Raw genomic sequence first — 20,910 nt, 5'->3', positions numbered from 1 at the left:
TTGGGGCTGTTCAGCCTGGAAAAGAGAAGGCTGCGTGGAGACCTCATAGCAGCCTTCCAGTATCTGAAGGGGGCCTATAGGGATGCTGGGGAGGGACTCTTCGTCAGGGACTGTAGTGACAGGACAAGGGGTAACGGATTAAAACTTAAACAGGGGAAGTTTAGATTGGATATAAGGAGGAAGTTCTTTCCTGTTAGGGTGGTGAGGCACTAGAATCGGTTGCCCAGGGAGGTTGTGAGTGCTCCATCCCTGGCGGTGTTCAAGGCCAGGTTGGATGAAGCCTTGTGTGGGATGGTTTAGTGTGAGGTGTCCCTGTCCATGGCAGGGGAGTTGGAACTAGATGATCTTGAGGTCCTTTCCAACCCTAACTATTCTATGATTCTATGATTAGTCCCATGTTACATGTAGCTTCAGAGATTCCGTACCTTATAATCCATGTAATGGAGCTACTTTGTGTAAGTTACAGTAGGGTATTCCATGTGGCAAAAGGGCACGTGTACTCTTGGGGTAGACACGCAAGTTTAAACGAAATATTACTGTGTGCTTTTTCTCTTATGAAACTGTGAAATGGTATAAAGTTTTCCCTTATGAAACTCTGAACTGGTGTAACCTAATGAGGGCAATTGCACTATGCTGGGTGTAAAGTAATACAGAACTTGATGCTCTACATCAGTTTACAGAGAAGCTCAGTAGTTTTGTGATTGTTCTAGTTTACATGTGTATATGTTCATACTGTCGTATTTTTGCTGTGGCATGGCAAATAATCTTTGCTTTAAAAGGTCACAGAAGAGTAATCTAAATGCCCAGATACACTAGCTAGTGTCTTATTTTTCAGTTCTGTCCTTGAAAATATTGGCAAATTCAGTTGCATTAATAGGAAAGTGACTGAGCTCCTCCAGTAATCCACTGTAGGTTTGTATTTGTGCCTTTCAAATTAGAGTGGCTGGATGTAAGCAGTGTAAATTGTTCTGAGATCCTGTACAGCAAATATAGATAGAAACTGCTGGGTGCAGTCATTCTGAATCTTCTTCCACAGGTATACCACATCATTTAGTGATACTAGAAAAATCAGTTTAAGAGAGATTAGGGTAGGATAACATAGGGTGGTTTATCTAGCCACATTACAGTGGCTGGACAGTATGGCTGAAGGAACAGGTACACCTAGTGACTTGGATTGCTCTTCGTAGTTCTCTACAGAGACGGTCAGTAGGTTGCTTTCATAGAAAAACTAGTGTAACAGTGAAGACAAAATGATAGGTTAACTGCAAACATTTGGGACAGCATGTATCAGACCAGACATCTGTGTGCCAGATATGCATGCTTTTGGAGAGCGTTTCTGCTCAGTGGTCTGCACAAGATACTACTTTTTATTTAAACCAGCTTTAGAGAGGTTTCTATGGAAGATAGAGGTAACAGATGAATCATTTTCCTTCTTAGCAATTCCTCCATCTCATCTGCCTTTCCTGGTTTTTAGCAAGTTTTCTCCTGCTGACTGTTGCTGATGCAGTGGCTCTGAATTCTTCTGCCATCGTGGTGGTTTCGCTATGGTGGTTCTTACAGTGAAGGAACTTTATGGGCGTCCTGGAAATTCCCCTGGACTTTACTATTTCCAAATGAAACAGTGTAGCTCTGTGTAAGCTGTGGAGGGACAACTATAGACTTTTTGTCTCTTTCTGTAGACAGCAGTGAAGTAGACTGCTCTGTGTCATGTCCTGTGAGGCTTCCCTTCCCCTGAGTTGAGAAGTTGTGTGTATGGCATCACAGATCCCTTCTGCAGGTATCTCTGTTCACTGATAGTTCCCCGCTGGTCATTAGCCAAGATATCTTACCCAACTCTTACAGAATAGAATCAGATTCATTTTAAAGGACCTACTTCCCCTAAAACTGCAATGCACACTGGCATTAGTAATTTTCTTTTTTTCTTTTTTCTCTGAACTAGTATAATCCTATTTATATATTATCACTGGGTAGGTTTTAGGGTTTCCAGTTGTGGTTTTTTTTTCTGATATTCATTTTCATTTACTATTAGAAGTCTTTGCATTAGTTAAGTAGTAGTCTTGTTATTATGCCTGGTTTACCCCAGTTATCTTCTGAGCTGCTATCAAATAATTTTCCACATTCCATATTTCTCTTTTTTTAAAGGAGTATGGCACTGAATGCACAATATAGGATGTCAAGGCATGATCTTACAGCCCCTGGAGTTGCTGTCTGTGTTCAGGCCAGCCTGGATTCTTCAGCCTGAAGATCCTCTGAGGCACAGAACTGTGAATAGTCTCAGCTGACTTAAGAAGTCACCCTAGCGCCACACAGGCTTTTCACTCCTCTCTGCCAGCCACTGACCTACCTCATGCTTTTCCAGTAGTGCTACCAGAGAAGAGATTAGATCTGAAAACTGAGTCCTCCCCCATTTCATAGCTTTGAATGACAACCACAAGTTCACTTACACAATATTTTATCTATATTGCTGAAGTAATTTTTTCTTCCCATTTACCCTTTTCCTTAATTTTTTCCTACAAGGATATATTTGCTTCAAGGACATTCCCATCTGATTTCAGAGGAGATGAAGAAAGCTGATCAGCTCCCAGGAAATTCTGCTGGTAACTGCAGGGGCTGGGCTTGTGATATTGTGGTATTAATAGTTGCTGTTCAGAGATTTTATGGATGCTTTCACCTCCTAAAAGGATCAAAGATTATTTTAGTCTTGTTTCCTATCACATATGCTCACATGAAGCTAATTTCAGTGTATTTGTGTTTATCATATGTTTTCTCTAGTAACCTGGCTTATTTAAATCAAGTATGATGAAGACAGATGTCAAAGACAACTAACACAGTAAACAATAGACAGGCAGAGGAAGGAGAATCAGAAAATAATGCCATTGAAGGAGAGGTTGTGATTTGTTAGAAACAAACCTTCTTTAGAAAAAACAGATCTTCTGCGGAAAGACCCTAGAAGTAGCTGAATAAACTTCAGAAGAGAACACCACCTAGCGTGGTGATTCGCAGTCTCTGATTTGTAGACCTCTGCTCCTGAATTAGGCTGGTTGTCCATTCATTACTGGCTTTATCTTCTAGCTTCAAAGACTGCCTATTCATCCTTTCCTGCACTTTGTAATGCTTTTGTCAGGAATTATACACATGAGCACAAAAACTAAAGAACTTTGAAAAAACATGAGTATTGAACATGAGTTCAAAACTGCTTGGTGTTTCTACTGTTCGTATTGCACCAGTGCCTTATGTAGTATGCACTTACTGCCTGTAAAGCTATGTAAGGGGAAAATACGGTTTTATTTGTTATAACGTTTGCAACTCAGGGCTCTTGTTTCAGCACAGACTGTTTCATGAACAAGACCTTCTGGCCACCTGTTTTACCTCTAATAGGGTAATGTGATGTGATCAGGCAAAGCCGTATGCGATAGGACAAATGTAAAGGTACAGAATACATTCTGATGATGTCCTTAGATTAATTGAGGATCTAGGGCTAACTGTTGAAATATCTTAGAGCAGATTTTGCATTCCCTTCAATCTTCTTCTAAGTATGTTCTTAGTTTTTATTTGTGAATAAAATTTTAAGTAAAATCAGATCAGGCGGTGTGGGGGGTGTTTTTTCAGCATTGTGAAAACAGGTGTTTGAGTCTGGCTGATTTATCTTCCATTTTCTCTAAGTTACACTGAATGTGGATTCATTTAGGCTGAATCAGTGTTGAGCTCCACCCAGGTTGTCCAGTCATTATAAAACTTACGCCATCTCCGAAGCTGGGCTAAGACTCCTGAGCCAATTTTGAAGCACACTGCTTGGCCTCTCCCCCAGAGCGCATGTAAATAATATTATTAACTAGAGACGTATTTTTTTGGACTGTGTTACACATTAATTTAAAACAGGTGGAAAATCCTCCTGGCTTGTTTAGGTATATTTCTCATAGTATAAACAAGATCAGAAAGATGTTATGCCTGTTCTTCTTATCCAGTCCTTTAATTTTCTGAGGATCTGACTGGCAAAGGGAGCTTAACAAAGATTTGGAGTGCCGTCACCATCTGGCCCTTTGTTTGGCCCTCTGTTGGCCTTTTTCTTTTGTTCTATTTCTTACGTTTTGTCTCTCTGCCTCTCTCCCAGCTGGATAGGAGACCTATCCTAGAATCCTTCTCCCTTGTAATATGCACATAAGATGTGAAGAACGGCTGCTTTAAATCAATTCTTACATTCATCACAGAAGCACCCTGTAGTGATTTCAGCTGGCAGATTCTGAATGCAGTATGTTTTATTGCCTTGCAGGCCAAGGGGTCATGCAGTGGTGGTGATCTTTGTTGTTCTTATTTTCCTCCCAGTGTACAGCACCAACTGTCTCCCAGCTGATGAAGGCAAGTCCTTCAAAGACCAGGAAGAGCTTTCTAAAATCAATGGGGAGAAAAGAAAAAATAGGGGGCCATAGATGACTCCCTTTCTTGCAAATGAAGGAAAACAGTGCCTCTGCAGGAGTACAGGAGAACCTTAGTAATGTCTGGTGCTGTGGTACAGAGTAGTTGCATCTGTTGTAGAGAGCTGTTGCATGTAGTGGTATATACATCACGCATCAGAGTATTTCCAGCTTTGACTGTGTAATTTGTCAAATGTAATGGAATTTTGCATTTCAAAAAAGAATGATATGCAATAGTCTCTAAAAGTAAGATATGTGGAAGGAAATCAATCTTGAACCTAAATTTTAAAATAATCAGATATATTTACTCCGTTGCGATAGTATCTGATTGACTATCCAGAGGGGTAGAGTATGATCTTTGACATGGATTGTGAGACAAGCCTGACCCATGTAGCTGAGAGAACCATTGGATAAATGCAGAGTATAACAAATAACAATTTATTTGGTGTCTGTAAAATGCTATGATCAGGCATTAATTACTGATTTTAAAAATGAACAGTGTGTTTGCTGTTGAGAAGTGTATATGCCCATCCTCACTCTGCTCTTCTGAGCAGTGCTGAAAGTTTGTATTAATCAGATCTGATGATTTTTTTTTTTTTCTCCAAAGTAATGCATCTGATACAAAATTATCTGTCTTGTGTGGATTTCTTTTTGATTTGACAGTGAAACCATTTCACTCAAAATACAAGTTTTAAGAATGGAAACGTTGATATAGTCCTTTCTTAATATCTATAAAATTTCAACAGAAAAAATTAAATGTCACAGTGCCCAATAAGAATTTTCATGACACAGCCTTTTGCATTGAGCCCAGTTCACTATGCCTTAACCATGTTGGTTTTGAATTGATGCCAATTTTATGACCAGTATTAACAAATGTATGTTTGGGTAATATTGCTCAGCCTGACATCAACAGCAGTGAGACTGATGCTTCCTTTTTGTTTTCAGGTAATCCAAAGTCTTTCACACACTGATCATCTGTGCAGTGTTCTTAATTCTTGTGTTGGGAGGAGCTGTAACCAGTGTAGAACAGAGCCTATAGAGTACCTCAATGCAGCGTAACATTTTCCACTGTGCAACAGTGGTTTCCTAAGAAGGAAGAGAAGGCAGAAAATACAGATGTCCATCGATTTATTAATAGAGCTTTAAAAAGTGTCTCCTGTGTCCATTTTCCAAGGAATATTTCAGCGCAGGAAGGGATTGAGGGCTTAGGTGTAAAGAAAGTACAGCCCTGAGCATTTTAACACAGAAAATTGATAGTTTCAGGAAGACAGGTAAATATTTAGATATACTCAACGTTCACAGCATCTCTTGAGCTCAGGTACATAGTATCTTGAAATAAAATGTGATGCTTATTATGGTCTTGTCATTATCCCTTTATCTCTCCTGCAAAAAAATGGTCATTGTTAATTTTTAGTTCCTTTCATGATTCTTTGGCTGTCTTGGCAGCTTTTTTGGCATCTAAGCTAACTCTCTACTTGCTCAGTGTAAAGATCCAGAATCTGACTAAAGAGACTCTCCTGTGGTCTGAAGGTTAACTGATGGATTTAGACAACAATAACTCTTTATTTTACCCTGAAGCAGTGCTTTAGTTGTGTACCAAAACTTCACAGTCCGGTTGCAAGATATCAGTGTCTTTGATGTTCAGACGAAAAAGCTTAGTACAGACATCACTTCAACTGTGATCAGCAGCCAGACAGCTCTGTGGTAGGATTTGGCATGTGCACAGCAGAATAGCATTGCTGCAGCATGCGTAAAATGTGTGTCAACAATGTTCACCCTTTAAGTTGGGACATAAATAAAGCTCTACTTAATTCATACTGTAGAGGGGTTTAGAGAAACAGTATGGTGCTACTCTGCTGAAGTATGGTAGAAATATGTTTTGAGTTGTAAACCTTGCAGCAGAAACCTGTGGGAAAAACACCAAAACTTTTGCTAAATAAGTTGGTTCAGGACTTGTGATTTTAGACAGAATATGCTGGCTAGGGTAGAGGAATGATAATGGGTGGGAAAACTCATGAAATAAATTACATTTAATGATAAATTATAATTAAAAACCAACAAAAACAGACAAAAAAAACCCCAAACCAAACCTCCCCAAAACCAAGCAAAAAGACCTTAAACTATCTCAATAGAGCACTTTAAGATTAACTTCAGAGTTCTTAGTTGTTGTAGCACATAAGATCTGTGCTTAAACATTGAGTTCACTCTTGATCAGATTGTTCAACAGATTATTTTAATTCATTCATTTCTGATGTACTTTTCTACCACAACAAAATGTACGAGATACTCTATGAAATGGGGAGTCACTGAATAGTGTTGCCATGCAGAAATTTATCTTAATTGCAGATGAACCATTTGTGAGCTTTTTTTAATGATAATGTTGTCTGAAGGGTGAAAGGAAAAAAGTGTAATTTATTACTGATTCCTAGAAATCTAAAAAAATGGCTAAGTTTTTCTATATTTGATTGTTCATGTAGAATAGATACTGCATTTTCATGGCTTGTGTTCCTTTGTCCCATAATCTGAACAGTGCAATGCTACCTGTGGTATTCTATAGCTGTTTCTTTCCCATATGTAATATGTTATGGTTTGGCTAGTGCGTATTATTTCAAACCTCATTTTGCATAGGGAATGTCTGTAAAAGAGGGTGTGGAAAATGCGCTTTTAATACTAGCGTATTCAGAATTAAGCATTGGGGAGCACTTCTGTCCAGAGCTTGACTGCTAAGCAGTGTTTCGTAGCTCCAACTCTGTTTTCATGTTGAAGTATGAAGACCTAATCCTGAACTATTTCTTTGTTCCTCTCTATGCTACTGACACATGATGAAGTTTTATGTCAACGACTCTAGTCTTGGGAATGATTTTGGGAAACAACTTCCAGTTCATTCCATACTTTAAAAGTTCTTACTTCAGCTGCAGGAGCCCCTTCAATTTGGTCTCTTTCCCCTATGTCAAAAAAAAAAAAAAGTCTTCTGTATCTCCCTGTGTTATTTGGGCTGATGGAAACCACCAGGGTTCTCCTGAGCCATTGTATTCTTTCTTTATTAATGGGGGGATGGAGAGGAACTGCTGAAGCTAATTGCACTGGAGTTTGATAGAAACCTAAATGGTTCTCTGTCCTGTTCAGCTAACACTGTAAAGTGTTTACTTCTGCCTGTTCCAGTGGCAGGTGAATGGAACTTCTGTAAAATGGCTTTCTGCTTAAAAACAGGGGTTTGATTTTGATAGGGTAAGGTGTTGCATCTGAAATTCTACCTTATGAAAAGAGGTGGCGTGGCCCGAGGCAGTTGGCAGAGCCTCTTTAATCTGGAGTGGTTGGTTGATTGCAGGTTGACACTAGAAATTACCATCTCTGTTCTTGAATGTCCCTTGTTAAATGAGCTTTGTGGTCACTTGACTGCATCAAAACTTGTTGGGTTTTACATGAAATATAGTACCCAGATTATGCACAGTTGTTGACCAAAATGGACATGTTTCTTGTTGGCTTTGCTGCTGTAAATTGTTCAGACTGATGAGAGGAGGAGCATGGTTTACTTTGTTCATGAATCTTCCTATTCTAGTTTCAAAGTCTGAAATTGGTATAAGTTTAGAACTTGCTGATTTTGGTGGTCTAAGTATGATCCTATCTCAGTCATCATGCCCAAGTGGTGTTTTGCCATAAAACTCAGTTGTCAGGTGGGGCCTTCTGCTTTGCTAGATAGTTGAGTACAAGAACTTCAAATCTGTAATTTTGTTTTGTTCTAGAAACAAAAAAGGAAAGAAATGTATTTATGAGCTTTCAAAAATTCTTAGTTTTATACTTTTGGAAGATGTGAATTCTTCTAAATCTTTTAAAGTTCATCTGTTTTTCCTTAACTCTTGATCGTTTACATATATAGTAAATCATGCATCAAAATAAAATTACTGGTGTGTTTCATTTGCATTAACAGAAACTCATTTTTATGTTAAACCAGCTGTTTTAGGCGACACGATTTCTACCATGTACTCTATCCATTTTTAAAAGGAGAGCAGACACCATTTATAGTAAATACTGCTATAGAGTTGGTACTTGTGCCCAGCCGGAACATCAAGAGCTTGATTATCCTCTGGTAGTATGGCTGTCACTGAGAGATGGCAATATAAATGGAAGGTGTAACTTTGTGCGTTTGTGTTGGCCTCATGATACGGAAAGTTATCCCTTCAGGCATAGGCTGCAGCATCTGGACCATTTCATACTGACCATTTAGACTGGTCAGTATGAAAATATGTATTACCCCTCCATTATATTGTGTCAAAGTGCCAACTGCAATGAGCCAGATCCTTGCTTTTTTTTATTGCTGGTTCAAACAAATAGTAGTTGCTGTTAGCAACTGAATGAGAAAACCAGATTTAGGAAGAATTATAAGGTTTCCATAATAAGCTTCTAAGTTTTATTGGCAGACTCAGTAGCTCACCGTATTTCTTTTTGCCTCTCCCCACCATGTAATCATGAGGCTACAATCTATTTCTAGCCACTTTCAAGAGGTATTAAAATTATGCTTCCAGCTTGTAACCAGGGTTTATTTAAGGAAAAGTAAATGAGAGGCAAGATTGCCTTCTTGTGTAAAGTCTCTTTGTTTCTCCTCTTTTCTTTCAAGCTTCTCACTAAAGCAGCCAAGTGCCCCGGCAAGGCCAGGAGGCAACCTTGAAATAGATGAAGTTATGAAGAGGCATTCCAGAGTATTTTAAAATATCTCATTTTGCTTTTTATTAAACGTCACTTCTTAAAGTCCTGCAATGTTGCCATCACAACATTAGGGTTGCAGCACCAAACTGCGAGGTGTGGACATTACTGAAAAATGTTTCTCAGTCATTGTGAGACCGCTGTGCTGAGGAGTAAATTCCTATTTCAGAGATTCAAACAAATATCATTGGTTTCAGTATCATATATATTTCATAAGAAGCAAGTTATACAACATAGATTATTCTTACTGTGTTGCAAAATAACTGAACACTACAGTTATTTTTTTCTTAACAGACTTCAGTTAAAACAGGTATTTCAGTACTGGGCTTTCTCCTCAGCCTAACACCCATGTAAAAAGTGGTATTTCTGTGCTGTCGACTACTGTTGAACACATCTGGATGTATCAATTCATTTCTGAACCTACAATCTCTTAAGTAATTATTTTTGCTAAATGTGCCATGTATTTTGATGCATACTTGAGTATACTTGAGTGACGTAGCATTTGACAAGAGGCATAATTTCTTATGATCTGAATGATTTATAAAAGTAGCTTTTGTTTGGTTATCTTTACACAGAGATAATACATATGTACAACTGTGACATAAAAGGACTGTAGAAAGGAGTGACACTTCTAAAGAACTTGCACTGATTTTGTGTGCTATGTAGTCATAACTCAAATGCATGGTGCAGAAGTAACAGAAAGGTTGACTGACCGTGCCTGAGCTGGTAGAAACAGGGGCTTTGTTTCATATATTCTGGAATTATTTGGTTGCTAAATTAATACCTACTTCTGTGGCTGCTGACTCATACGACTGTACTCATTAGTCTTAGAACTAATGCAAAAAGAACTGCTCTTGAGCCCATTTTCAGCAAGTTACTGTGGCCTTACCATGCTGACTGTGCTTTCCATTTCTGCTAAATATCCTACTGCGACAAAAGGGAGCTAGAAAGGGGTAGTCAGTCGACCATCCAGGGGATTCAGTAGCCCTTGGAACCCAGCTATGTAATGGGCATGTATTAAATATAATTCTGATGGAAATAGGGTTAAGAGCACTCTAAGCATCTGATCACTTAGATACATGCTTCTTTCACCCATTCGGACAATGAATGTTAATTTTGTAACTTTCATACTTTCAATCTTTGGTTTATAGTACAGAGATTGGAGTTGTACAGTGCTAAATATGTTCCAACTTTATGTGCTCTTTCAGAAGCTCAGAGTGTCCTCGCTACCTATACATGAATCTGTTTGCTGCCAGCTTGCGTCATGACAGGCTTAATGAACTCTCGCTACCTATTTGTGTGGCTGTTAGGCCAAACCAAAGCAAGCAGGGGCAGCCACAGGCCTTAATTTATATGGCACAATCCGGTGGCACTTAGTTTTGGTTTTAAACTTAGGCCTGATGCTTTGGCCAAAATGTCAACACCCTGCCCCAGATCTGTGCCTCTTGGAGGGAGATCCCTTGTGGGCTGTGGGCAGAGATGCAGGCTGTGCAGGTCTGCAGAGGTTCTTGTGGAAACAGGCCTCTGAGAGCAGAAGCCTTTCCTTTTTGCCAGAAAACACAGTGCAGGGAAGAAGTCTTCCTGCATGTTTCCATCTTGCGGAAGGTTTCTGTGGCGCCGTGTTGTCTTTGAAATAAAGTGCTTTTGCTTTTACATAAAGTGATATGATAGTGCTTTCCTTTGAGCAGATGTTGGGATTATTGTTGTTTACTTCCTTGAGAAGGAAGCTTCTGTTTACTTCGGGTGTCACAGAGCCTGATACAGTTTCAGTGTTGACAGAGAGCTGTGTCAATGGAGGCAGTAGTATAATTTTATAGGCACAGCGTGTAATGTCACCACAGTGGGGCTGCCTTTATATAGCTCCTTTGATCTTGTCTGTGTTTTGGACTGGCCACAAATGTTTCATTTGCAGTGATGGCCACATGAATGATCTGAAAGATGATGTGATTGTCATGGGATTAAATTGTAGACTGAGACTAGCAATGAATGAATTGTGGATGTGTCACTTGCAAATAAAGTTATTTCTCTGAAAATACACTTGAAAGCAGGAAGGCTATTATGTCTTTACCTCAGTAGCATGAATTCGGATAGCTGTCTTAATCAGAGGTCAGGAATTGTTGGGGTTGGGGATCACACTGGTATCCAGTGTGATACTGTTGTAGCATGCCTCCTTAAAAACCAAGTGTTCAGTTCTGCCTTGTTAAACATGTTTTTGTGCTAATAAGATTATCTACACCAAGACCACTGTTTACTTTCCCTGATAAATACAAAGTGTGTAGTATTTCCAGGAGAGCACAGGTTAAAAAGGTACCTGGATATCTTGTTTGCTATGTAATAAACAGAGGAAATAATTTTAGTTCATTTCACTTGCTGAAGTATTTTCCGTGAATGAATATAGTCTCTGAATTTTCAGACATTAGGTAATAGTATATTTTCCTGTTTGTTTTGGGTGTTTGGGTTAAGGTGTAATTTACAGGGAGACGTCAGGTTTTACTGAAACTTTAGTTTTTTTATTTCTAGGAGTGCAGCCAGCTTCGTCTTGCAGTATTTCCTGAACTGTGTGTTGAACTTCTGTTTTAAAGAGAAAGCTGTAAAGAAGATGGGGGGGTGGGGGGGGGGGGGTGGGTAAGGGGGGAAGGGAGCTGCTTGCCATTCATAGATAGCAGTCTGTGGATGTAAATGGAAGGGAGAACCTTGGCCTATCAGCCAGGAATAGCACAAAATGCAACTTCAGATGTTACTGTGGTGATGATACTTGGACATTTCCCATCGCTGTTTGTGACAAGGGGATGACTGGGAACATCTATTTATTTTATTTTAAGTGCCAACAGTGTTAACCACACCATGAATTTTTGCATAATGACAGAGCATCTCCTTGTATCATGCTAGCAGTCTGTCTGGTTGTGGGTTGTCTCATGATACCTGCCCTTGTGTATATAGCAAGAGAGTCATTCACAGAGGAACAGACCTAATGCTCTGAAGAAGTTCTTCATGTAATTAGACATCCCTTGAACAGTGATTTTGGCTGTCTTAATTCATTGTCTTAATTTAGTTGTCAGTGTTTACCTTTCATTTTTAAGGGGACAGTAGAAGAAAAATCCAAGAGTTAGGAAACTTCACTGAGAGTGAGGTGTGTTGATTCTCTAACTGACTTGATGGAATCCTCCACATAATTATGGAAGAGTTGAACAAAAGAACTGCCTATTCAAACAAATAGTATTTTTTAATTTTATTTATTTAATATTTTTTAATAATACTTTTTGTTCTGCCTGTTGTTGCTCACCAATATGATGTCTTCCATGCACAGGATGAATTACTGACCAAAACTTTTTAATCTAAAAATTAATTCAGGACTGAAAGTTTACTGAAGAATTACTATTTTTTGTTGTTATTGTTATCACCACCAACAACTACTACTATTACTACTCTAGAATAGGAAAGCAGACAATCATAGGAAATAAATCACATAAAACTTTACAGTGTTGTGGTACATTAATGAGAGTGTCTCACCAGTGTGGGGAATATGCCAGAGATCTTCTCAGAGCTGGTAATTTAGCATGCATGAAACGCATAAGAATGTGAATTCTGCTTTTCTAGGCAATCTATGCAAATCAAAAACCTGAATGTAATGGGATAACAGTGTAATAGTATAAATCCCTCGTGTAATGGTAGCTAAAGCAAATAAATTTTCAGCATAAACTGACTGTGTAGCAGATGTGGCTGTTAAGCTAGGAACTGTAGTAGTGAGCCACTGGGTACTTCATCTTTCTGTAACAGTGTTCAGGAACAGCTAAATTAATTTAAGCTTCCTGAGTGGAAACAAAATCATGCTTAAATCAGATTTGTAGGAGCCTGCAATGAGAGTTCCTATTGCAAATGTCTATTGTGAATAAACATTTATCTTAAATCACTGTTTCAAAGAGAGCTACAGATTATTATTTTTTTTTTTAATTGTATTTATCTCCCTTAGGTAGTGTTGTACTGAGGGAGCTGCAGTCTGAAGGATTATGTCCATGGAACAGATGAATCATGGACAGGAGTGGTGCAGAGTTCTGACACTCCTGTACACTGATCTATAAGGGCCACCTACAGGGAGAGAGGGAAATTCAATTTTCACGCTCATTCAATTGCCACATCCATCAGCATTGCCAGATGGGAGGGCAGCTTTTGTGATATGGATGGCGTTTTCAGTAGGAGCTGAACTAAAAGGCAACTAAGCTCATTTCATTTAGCTACCTTTTTTTTTTTTGTTTTGTTTTGTTTTTAATGTTTCATTTCTTTAGAAAGGAAATTTACCTAGAAAAGAGTATTTAAACTCCACTGTAAATGTTCAAGCTTCTCTTCCATTTGGTGGATCTTTCTTGCATGCAGGACTGTAGGCAGAAGTACGCTCATCCTTTTACAAAGCTGGAAGTATGCAGACACTGTAGATATAGTTCCTCTAGCTCAGAAGCCAAGATTCACAGAGTTTACATGGGGCTTGTGAATGTGTAAGTCTCGGTTAGCTCCTAATTCCAATAAAAAATAGTACAAAACTGGAGGAAAAGATTCTATTCTGCAATTACTGTGCAAGCTTAAACATTGGAAGTATGGATATGTGAAGGTGTCAGTATTGGCTTCACAGTACATGTATAAATAAACCCCCCTAATTTTCTCATGCAGTGAATTATTGTAACAATACATTACATTCTGGTTCTATAGCTGAGATGTAAATTGTAAGCCTTCCATCCAGCGCCATGCAGATTTTCACTGCTCATACAAATCTGACTGTTCCCAGTTGCAAAAGCCAAGGTTTAGCATTTATCTATTTGTCTACATGGCCACAACTGTTTCTGTAATGTATTCAGAGACATCTGAAGTCAACTTACTAGAACAAGTTTTGGACAGATCTCCAGTGACCAAAGCATGTATCAGAAAATGCCTTGATAATACATACTTCCTATATATTAGTTATGTGCTTTGTTGGTTTAGGTTTTATTGTAGCCTCATGCTAGTTTCTAAAAACTTTGTGTTATGAGTTTGAAAATACACTTGTACTGAATTTTACTATTTTGTAAGCATGTAGGTTGGCATGATTTTATACTGCTCTGCACACACATATTATTTTGAAACCTTTTTTTCCCCTAGGTTAAATTAACTTGATCTATATCAGCATATATGCTATCCCTAAATAAGAACAGATGCAGTGTGCGGGTGTCCTCAATAATAAAAGCTCTGAACAGGGCAGTTAGGAGTACATTACATGCTGACTTCAGCCTCGGCTGCATTTTAGCAAGGCTGTTTCCTGCAGCACTTTTTTTCTTTACGTCATGCTATTTAATGTTTACATGTTTTGGCTTTGGGCTGGAAGTTTAAATCTGACCAAAAGAATATAACATGTCAAAATAAAATTAAGTTGTCATAACGTGTGTATGTGAACATGATTACTCAGAAAGTGCCCCACCCTACAGTCCTTATGCGGATGAGTTTCACTGAAATCGGTGGGAATTTTGTCTCGACAAGTACTACTGCAAAATCAAGTTTCTTATGTCTTAAACGCTTAACGTAAATCTGATGCAAAGCAGTTGCAACTCAGACTTCCTGGTTTCTAAAAACCATGTGCAAGTCTCTTTTTGAGTGGTTGACAGCTCATGTAACATAACAAAAAATAAAGTGTTAATGTCCACTATACAGACTTGTTAGATTTTAATATTGTCAGATTTAACTTGTCTCCTCCTTTTTGTTGTTTTTGTTTCTAGCACTGTTGTCAGAAGATAGGTTTCTGAGGTCCTCTTCAGAAGTTTTAGCCTTTAGTTTAGTCAGTTCTGTCAGCATTTATAAACTGTTGCAATTATCCATTCACTGTATTACGGCTTAGATGTTGTCTCGCCTGTTTTTAAGGGGTTTGTATGGAACTTATGTTATTCTCAATAATGCCATATTATTATATGCACACCTGTCAGAAAAGTAGAGCAGAACTGTATCTTTGTCAGGACCTACTGATTTGCCCTGCAAAGCAGTTTTATCTGTAATTTGTAATGAAGGTGCAAATGTGCAAAAAAAGCATGTAACATCTATTTGAACAGTAACTTCCCGCACTGCTCCATTCAAGTTGTAATAAAATCTGTATTAAAAAGTGTGCTGCAGATTAGTTTTTCCATATATTTGCTGATTTGTGTAATTGGGAAAAATCGATTTATAGTTATTCCCAGTAGGACTTTTTTCACAGTAGCAGTGTATCAGGAATGTGCAACTAATCTTAAATACATGGCCAAGCTCTCTTGTCCTAAAGTGCCCGTTATATTTACCTAATATGTTTACTGAAGTGTTACATAAAATGTGATTATGAAGTTGTATGTGGTAAGAGAAAATTAACATCAAATTTCATGTGGAAAAATACAGATACTTAGAGCCTCTGTTTCCATGCTTGACTTCCCTTGCAGTATCTTTTTACTTCACGTTGAATACTAATTTCTGTTCAGTAAAGACTACTTTTACCTGCCTTTCATAATAAGGTACTTTGAGGACAGCTTTGAGCACTGTTTCCAATATAAACTAGTTGTGGAGTACTAAAGATATTTTGTATGTGAAATAGAAAGATGCGGATTTTAAATAGTAATTGCACAGAAGACAACAGGTTTTACTTCTGTTTCTAGCTATTTAGTTACTCTTATAGTTGCTTGGTATTAAAACTTAGAAATGCAAATGTGGTAGAAAATCAGTAACTTCAAAATACAGTTCGACGAAATCCTTCTGCAGGTGCTAGGCAGCATCATGCAGTGCGTGGTTATTCTTCCTTGAATTGTGTATTAATGGGTTTAGTTGTTCTGGCCACAAACAGCAAAACTCTAACTGTAGTGTTTGAGGATTTCCAGGTATGTTTGGCTGCCTCCCTCACATAAACCACACCTCTGGAAGCCTTTAGACACAGCTCATGCGAGTTGCACACAAGTAGCTTAGAAGAGGCTTTTGAAAACAAAGTAGAAATATTTTCTGTGCCTGAAGTGCCAAGTGGCAGCATGTCCCGCCTGTCCCTTGTACGCAGGCAGGCAGGCAGGCAGTGCTTCCCGCTTGCCCCTGGGGAAGGTGGCCTTGTGCGTGCACGAGTAGCCACTTTGTAGTTGCCATTCACATTAGAAGTGTTTTAAGCGCAGCCGTCGGTCGCTTCCATGCAGTGTGTTCTGGTGATGGTCTCTTTGTGGGTGAGTGCACAGACCTAATCAAGTGTTAAATACACAAAATGTGGGAAAATGAGAAGGAAGTGAGAGAGTTACTTCAGTTACATTGAAATTCTGGAAAAAAAATAACGCAGGGGCTTTGAAAAGTGGTGAAAGGGTGGAATGTGTAAAGTGGGAAGAAAATGTCACCCTATCAATGGAATTTTTTTTTTTGCAGTGTTTTCTTGCCTTCTGTTGATTTCATAATACAAGCATGCTTCTTTGTTCCCCTCTATTCCCTGTCAAAGCTCTCTCCTTTGATCCAGCAAAGTATGTCAGTCTTCCTTTTTTTTTTTTTTTTTCCCAAATGCTCAATTTGAAATCTAGTTACCTTCAAAATGCTAGTTAAAAATATATAAACACACCCCCCTCACCTCACCCACACCACCTCACCCACACACACCCCCACACACCCCACTTTGTCACTCTGCCAAATTTTGTGGTTTTACAATCCTGTTTCCTGGAGAGGTTTTTAAATTTAGGTTTTTTTTTTTTCCTCTTCCCTCTCACTGTATAATTCAGGAAAAAAAACCACCACAACAACCAAAAAAAAAACAACACAAAAAACCCTCAAACAACAAAACTGGAGAAACTGATTGTCCAGAGGAAACAGTAAGATATCAAACATTAAGGAAACATTTCAAAAATAGAGGAAAATCAAACCACAAAGAACTGGGGAAAAAAAAAAAAACCCACACCATAATATATATATAAAGTAAAAAAAAAAGGGGGGGGGGATGTTAATGTAATGGAGCTCACATTTTTCTGGTACGGATGACCAGCAGCCCATTTTTAAAAGACAGATAATAACATTTGATTTACTGCTGTAAACAGTAGCACATACAAGTGGAACAGGGAGAGATATTCAAGAAGTAACTGGCTAAAAGCCAGCAGTATGTTTTCCCATGATGTTGAGGTCTCAGCCGCCTGAGTTGCCAGCTTCCATTATGTCCCTTGCAATTTTACAAATCCAAAATCTAGATTAAACTAATCCTTCTTTCTGTCTACCCCTGCAATTTAGAACCACACTATGATATACAGCGCATTACGTATATCGCAGCTATACCACTGGGCACAAAGGGAGCGCTTACTGGTGGAATTGGAAACTTGAGCTTTAATAAATAAATAAACGAAGGACATATTTTATACATTGAGAGGCCTTTAAATCAATTTCCTTATCGTGTGAAGCAAATGTTGTTATTTAATTGCAAGGTTGCTCACCTTAAATCAATCATTTTTGGTATTCATGCCAATAAGCTCCATTTGCCTTGGTGATGTAAATTTAGCCATGTGCAATGCTGAAAAAGCCAGTTGTGACAGTTTGGGATTTCATAGCTGACACCACCCTTGTCCCCCCCCCCCGTCCCCCCCCCCCCAACCTCCACTTTACTTTTCAAGTCAGTTCAAACCGTATAGTCAAGGATCCCAAGGGGACTGCATAAAGGGAAAACACGTTTTCCAGAAACAGTTCTCAGCACTGTATGAGACTTGGGCAGCTTTGTGAACAAAAAAAAAATGACCTGCTGCTGTATCACAGCATGTCTTTGTTGTCACTTTCCTGTTCTTTCCCTTGAGATACCTCCCAGAAAGGTACAGATCCTTATTATTTTGCTGCATGCAGATGCATTCAGAACCAATCAGCATTGTAAACACTATGTTTCTGTTTGGACAAACTATTTTTTTGCTATTATGGTTAACATAGAAGGGCAGTATGTAGTGGAAAAGCTGCTAGTTTACACTGGGTTTGTTAATGATACAGACCTGTTGAAATACCGTTGTTTTACTTGTTTATTCCAGCCAGACTCCCTCTGAGCTGAGATTGCCGTTGTGAAATCATGCAGACCTTCACTTATGATTTATTGCAAGCATGCTAATCATACAGTATCCATAATTAAGAGAAATTGCAGTTTCAGTAGACTGCAGTTTTTGCCTCTAATTGCATTTATTTACATTAAAGTTGCATATAAAATAAGGTGCAATTATTCCTAAGATTAAGAAATACATACTGCCCTTGGCAAACCTCAGTGCACCTATTTGGTATTTCAGCTATTAAAGCAAAAGGATATGATTATTGCTTGTATTTTCTTCAAGTAAGTGCGCTAGCACTTGAAATTAGCAGAGCTTTTAGGCAAATGGACACTCTGATCTTGTTACAAAAAGCAAAAGGATGACATTTCTTCTTCTTTGTCTTTCAGAAATTAATGTATGTTTGGGGGCAGGTGAAAAAGGGCTTTACTTTTGTTATTATTGCCCCTGGAATTGAAAGATTAGTCAAAACTAGTTTCATGTTTCTTAAATGCCAAAATTGAAATTTCTAATTAATGTGGTTATTAGATGAGAGATAATGCTTCTAGAAGGGCACTGAATAAAAAGGGCTACTGTGCAGAAAAGGAGGAGGGAAGGAAAGAGGTGCAATATGATCACCGACAGCAATATGTAATTGCAAGGGTGGAGCATGTTTAAGACTGGTTTGTGATTGGATTTAGATTAAGAAGAAGTGTTTGCATATATAGTCTGAAGAGGAGACGAATACTATAAAGCCACAGCAGTAAAGGTATGATCAGGTTAAGGGACTTTGTGCTCTCACCAAGTAAGTGGAACTGAAATTGCATTTTCAGTAAGTATAGCCTTGTCTTATGGCTGTTTCACAATAACACTGCATTTCTTTTGTATGTGTCTTACCAATTCTTGGAGTAATTCAGCTTTTACAAGTTACAACGCTTGTTTTGAATATCGGTGACATTCCTTTCACATCACCTTCATGCTTCTCTCACCCACTTGCAATTAGTAGTGGTTAAGACCTTAAATTTCTCATGAATCGCTTGTGAAAGAAAATTGCTGTCTGTTGCAGAGTTTAATCATAATGTTAAAACAGCAGTACTTAGCCAAGCGTGTTTTACCTGCCAGAGCCAGACTGGGCATTTACAGCGCAGTTGGTACCTGTTCTGAGGCTTTAGATGTATGTGACACATAGGCAGCTTCTTTCGAAATAGTTGACAGAAAAAATATATCTAATATCTATGTAATCAGCTTCTTATGTCTGTTTGGATGTTTCTTCAAGGTTAAATTTTTCTAATGGTGAAACCTAAGGCTGTTTAACATGGCTTTTTTCTTCTTTAAAGTTGATCTTTTGGCTTTGAAATTTAGACAAAGGTAATTGGCAAAATTAAGGCAGATACATTCATGCATAGCTAACCTAATTGTGGGCATGAGTTTGCCCTTTTAACAATCTAGGGTGAAATAACTGTGAAGAGGAACAGGATTGCTCAGTGTATAGCGCCTGCTTTGCTTGGGCCATTATAATGTATGCACTATGGTTGTGAGGTCCTCAATTTCCAGAGGTGTTGTGTGCATTTGGTTCTTAGCTTTATAGGACTTGTGGGTATGTACACTGAAAGTCAGTGCTGCAGCAGTTCCCCAGGCTGAAGTCAGTGGTGCATAGAAACTGCTTTAAAACCTGACAAATTGTTGTAGCGTTCTGTGTTTAAAAATAACAGGGTGGTAAGAAGTGCTAAATTTTTAAGAATGTTAGTTTAGTGTATTTTCAGACTGGGCTGTATAAAGTTCTATACAAGTAAATGTGTTCATTAAATTCTGAAGAGAATAAGCAGCAAATAATAGAAATGGCTCTGACTATAATATAAAATACTCCAGTTTGAAAAAACAATAGCTGCACTGTTGCTGCAAAATTCTACAGTGTGATTGCTATTCATTTGTTAAACCCTGTAATGTCCTTTTAGAGGGGACCTTTAAGAAGGCCTGATGCTGTAAACTTGTGAGCACGTGTAGGCTGCTTTTCCTTTCAGTGGAGGTACTCATGAATGCAAAGTTAATTACATCTAAGTGTTTGCAGCCTTGTGCCCATAAACCATGGTTGTCTTGGCGTTTTCCTGGGGTAGGCATTGATGTGGTCAGGGTTTTGAGATATATATTAAGGGGGTTGCTTTTAAGCATGGGGAAAAACACAGAGCAAACTAAATCTCTACTGGTTAGTTTGAAAGAAGTGCTGTCATTTTCTTTTATGTTACTTAAGATGGAGCTATGAAGGTTTAATTTTGCCAGTGCAAAATATTTACTCCTTAAAGTAGCCATAGCTATTCACTGTTCGTTACCATAGCTGTCGTAATTTCAAAGAATTGCAAATGTCATTAGACTCATCTGAATCAGTTATTTTCATTTCTAAAAAGTAGGAGTTTGGTGATAGGTACTTGTCTTGTATCGGTAAACTGCCTTGGACATTTTATCTGGAAAAATAATAGTGAAAGTAATCTTTTTAAGATCTCTTACAGGCTGAGAACTTTAATGCCGCATTTTTTTGCTGGAGGGAATTCTTATAGTTAAGTTATAAACAGCTGAGAACTACATTTATAATGGAAACTTCAGGTCTGTTTTAGCCACAGCAGCATACATAGATTTGAAATGAAACTTCTAGAAACTGATTTCACGCAATGGAATGAGCTGACAGAGTGAGCACTTGCTTTTGCTTCTTACGAGCAAGATCCATACTGAGCATACATTTTGCTTGTTGAGCCTTGGGTGGTATGGTTTAGTGTGAGGTGGCAGGGGGGTTGGAACTGGATGATCTTAAGGTCCTTTCCAAC

At 38.4% G+C, this 20,910-nt stretch overlaps 1 protein-coding gene across 12 annotated transcripts in view; it reads left to right on the top strand.

The window, feature by feature from the left end:
• Positions 1–20,910, top strand: part of AOPEP (aminopeptidase O (putative)) — a 197,469-nt gene that overhangs the window by 139,209 nt on the left and 37,350 nt on the right. For 2 of the 12 annotated variants that reach the window (XM_065661658.1, XM_065661659.1), the window contains exon 16: positions 2,518–2,597. The exons of the other annotated variants lie outside the window; for them this stretch is intronic. In XM_065661658.1, the coding sequence (XP_065517730.1) occupies positions 2,518–2,574 (57 nt within the window). In that variant the 3' untranslated portion in view covers positions 2,575–2,597. The remainder of the gene's footprint in view (positions 1–2,517; positions 2,598–20,910) is intronic. 12 annotated transcript variants of the gene reach the window in all.

This window comes from Lathamus discolor, chromosome Z (genome assembly GCF_037157495.1).
Source record: "Lathamus discolor isolate bLatDis1 chromosome Z, bLatDis1.hap1, whole genome shotgun sequence".
Lineage (NCBI taxonomy): Eukaryota > Metazoa > Chordata > Aves > Psittaciformes > Psittacidae > Lathamus > Lathamus discolor.
Note: the sequence above shows the minus strand (reverse complement) of the source record. Positions and strands in the feature narration are given on the sequence as shown.